Source organism: Eucalyptus grandis, chromosome 5 (genome assembly GCF_016545825.1).
Source record: "Eucalyptus grandis isolate ANBG69807.140 chromosome 5, ASM1654582v1, whole genome shotgun sequence".
NCBI classification, from domain to species: Eukaryota; Viridiplantae; Streptophyta; class Magnoliopsida; order Myrtales; family Myrtaceae; genus Eucalyptus; species Eucalyptus grandis.
Genome location: NC_052616.1, coordinates 60,413,495 through 60,415,029, shown reverse-complemented (window position 1 = coordinate 60,415,029; position 1,535 = coordinate 60,413,495). Strand labels below are relative to the sequence as shown.

Below are 1,535 nucleotides of genomic sequence, written 5' to 3'. Positions count from 1 at the left end.
AGGCGGCGCGGGCCCCGGCGGCGACCACAGGAGCGCTCCCCATTCTTCTGGGTCAGCTAGGTTCTTGCTTACTTTCCCTCTACGATCTTCTAACAAGCTTTTCCGATGCATTTGGTGTTCCGGGACCGGTGCTCTTGATCAATTCATTGGACTGTTTGTTCCTGTCAAATAGTCTCTGTCTGTAATTTTGTAGTTTGTACTGCAGCACCACATGGGAGTTTCTGTATCGAAGCTTCCCGGAAATTTCGGGTCTTGTAATCACTCGGCCTTCTGCCACGGCCTTAAATTGTCGAATTCTACTCGCGGGGAATGAAGGGTCTTGTGCATTTCAAGGTTTAGATTGCTGCATTTTGATTCTGGAGAACAAATTTAGTGTAAAGTCTGTAACTTGAAGTTGGAATTGCTGGTTTTTGCTCGAGTTTACGCCGATTCATAGCCTAGGTTTGAGATGCATTCAAAAAACTTTCGGCCTTGGTGGACTTGTTTCTGTCTACACTCAGTCCTTCTTCTCTTTTCTTCGGGTTTTTATGTGCATGACCTTATCTTATCCTTCGTGCCATTTGAATTCTTCGCCAAGGTTTTGATGAAGGTTGCATTTTTTCTCTTGCTTGCGATAGGATGAACTGTATAAAGCAGTCCATCTTGAGGCACATCAGGTTGAGGGCCTCTGCTGGAACACGTGCTTTTGGAGCCGAGGATGGAAGTGTAATGGAGCAACTGACCCGGCTGATGTGCACGACGACAACTCATAGCCCGGATCAGATAGTTGATAGAGTGGTCAGGCTTGTGAAAAAATTCGATAAGATCGATGCTAGTAAGGTCGTTAATTCTCTCTTTCATTCGGTTTTTTTGTTTATAGCGGTTGCTCTTGGACTATGACTTTTTTGTGTATCAGCAAGAAGCAGCACTGAGTGAAGTGAAGCTTTGGTCTAATTGAAGTCCCCTCCCCTCAATTTAAGTTAATATTGCCTTTTGAGCTTGACGTTTGTTAATACAATATCGAACAGGTGACTGAAACTGCGGATTTCCAGAAAGACTTGTCCCTGGATAGCTTAGACAAGGTGGAACTTGTCATGGCTCTCGAGCAGGAATTCTCCATCGAAATCCCTGAAGAGGAAGCAGACAAACTCGCTTGCTGTGCCGACATTGCTAGATTCATAGCTTCTGGTTCTGTAAAAGCTGCCGAGAGCTCGTGAGTTCATTTGCTGTAATCGGCGGACGGGTGTTTCATTGATATCTTTGTTTGATTCAACTGAATCGAGATTCGAAGTTTTATCGGTCATTTTGATTTGGAGGAAAATAGAGAATCTGTACGCAAGGATTGCAAATTGCTGTAGCAAGGAAAACTCCATTATCAGGTCTTGGTTCTGATTTATAATTTGCATCAATGTTCAGCTTTTGTGTGACTCATGTCCCCTTGGACATAGATAAGAACCTCTTTTGCCATTAGCAAACCGGTCTATGCATATACTTACACGCACACAAACACCAACGCGATATTCACACTCCCTCTGTTTCTTTGGGCCATGTACCTT

General features: G+C 44.1%; 1 protein-coding gene across 4 annotated transcripts; it reads left to right on the top strand.

The window, feature by feature from the left end:
- Window positions 1-1,449, top strand: LOC120293334 (acyl carrier protein 3, mitochondrial-like). 4 transcript variants are annotated; one of them, XM_039312444.1, is made up of 3 exons: window positions 1-60; window positions 618-819; window positions 1,008-1,449. In XM_039312444.1, the coding sequence occupies exons 2-3, from the start codon at window positions 619-621 to the stop codon at window positions 1,194-1,196; spliced, it is 390 nt and encodes a 129-aa protein (XP_039168378.1). In that variant the 5' UTR covers window positions 1-60; window position 618; the 3' UTR covers window positions 1,197-1,449. The 4 variants fall into 4 exon arrangements, with proteins under 4 accessions (XP_039168378.1, XP_039168380.1, XP_039168379.1 ...); XM_039312446.1 differs by having other exon boundaries at window positions 8-51; XM_039312445.1 differs by lacking the exon at window positions 1-60 and adding an exon at window positions 288-441.
- Window positions 1,450-1,535: the final 86 nt, after the last annotated feature.

Bases quoted from the DNA above. Each gene is read 5' to 3' on its own strand.
- LOC120293334 (XM_039312444.1), top strand. From the start codon at position 619: ATGAACTGTATAAAGCAGTCCATCTTGAGGCACATCAGGTTGAGGGCC. The intron at 820-1,007 runs GTCGTTAATTCT...AATATCGAACAG, and splicing joins ATAAGATCGATGCTAGTAAG to GTGACTGAAACTGCGGATTT.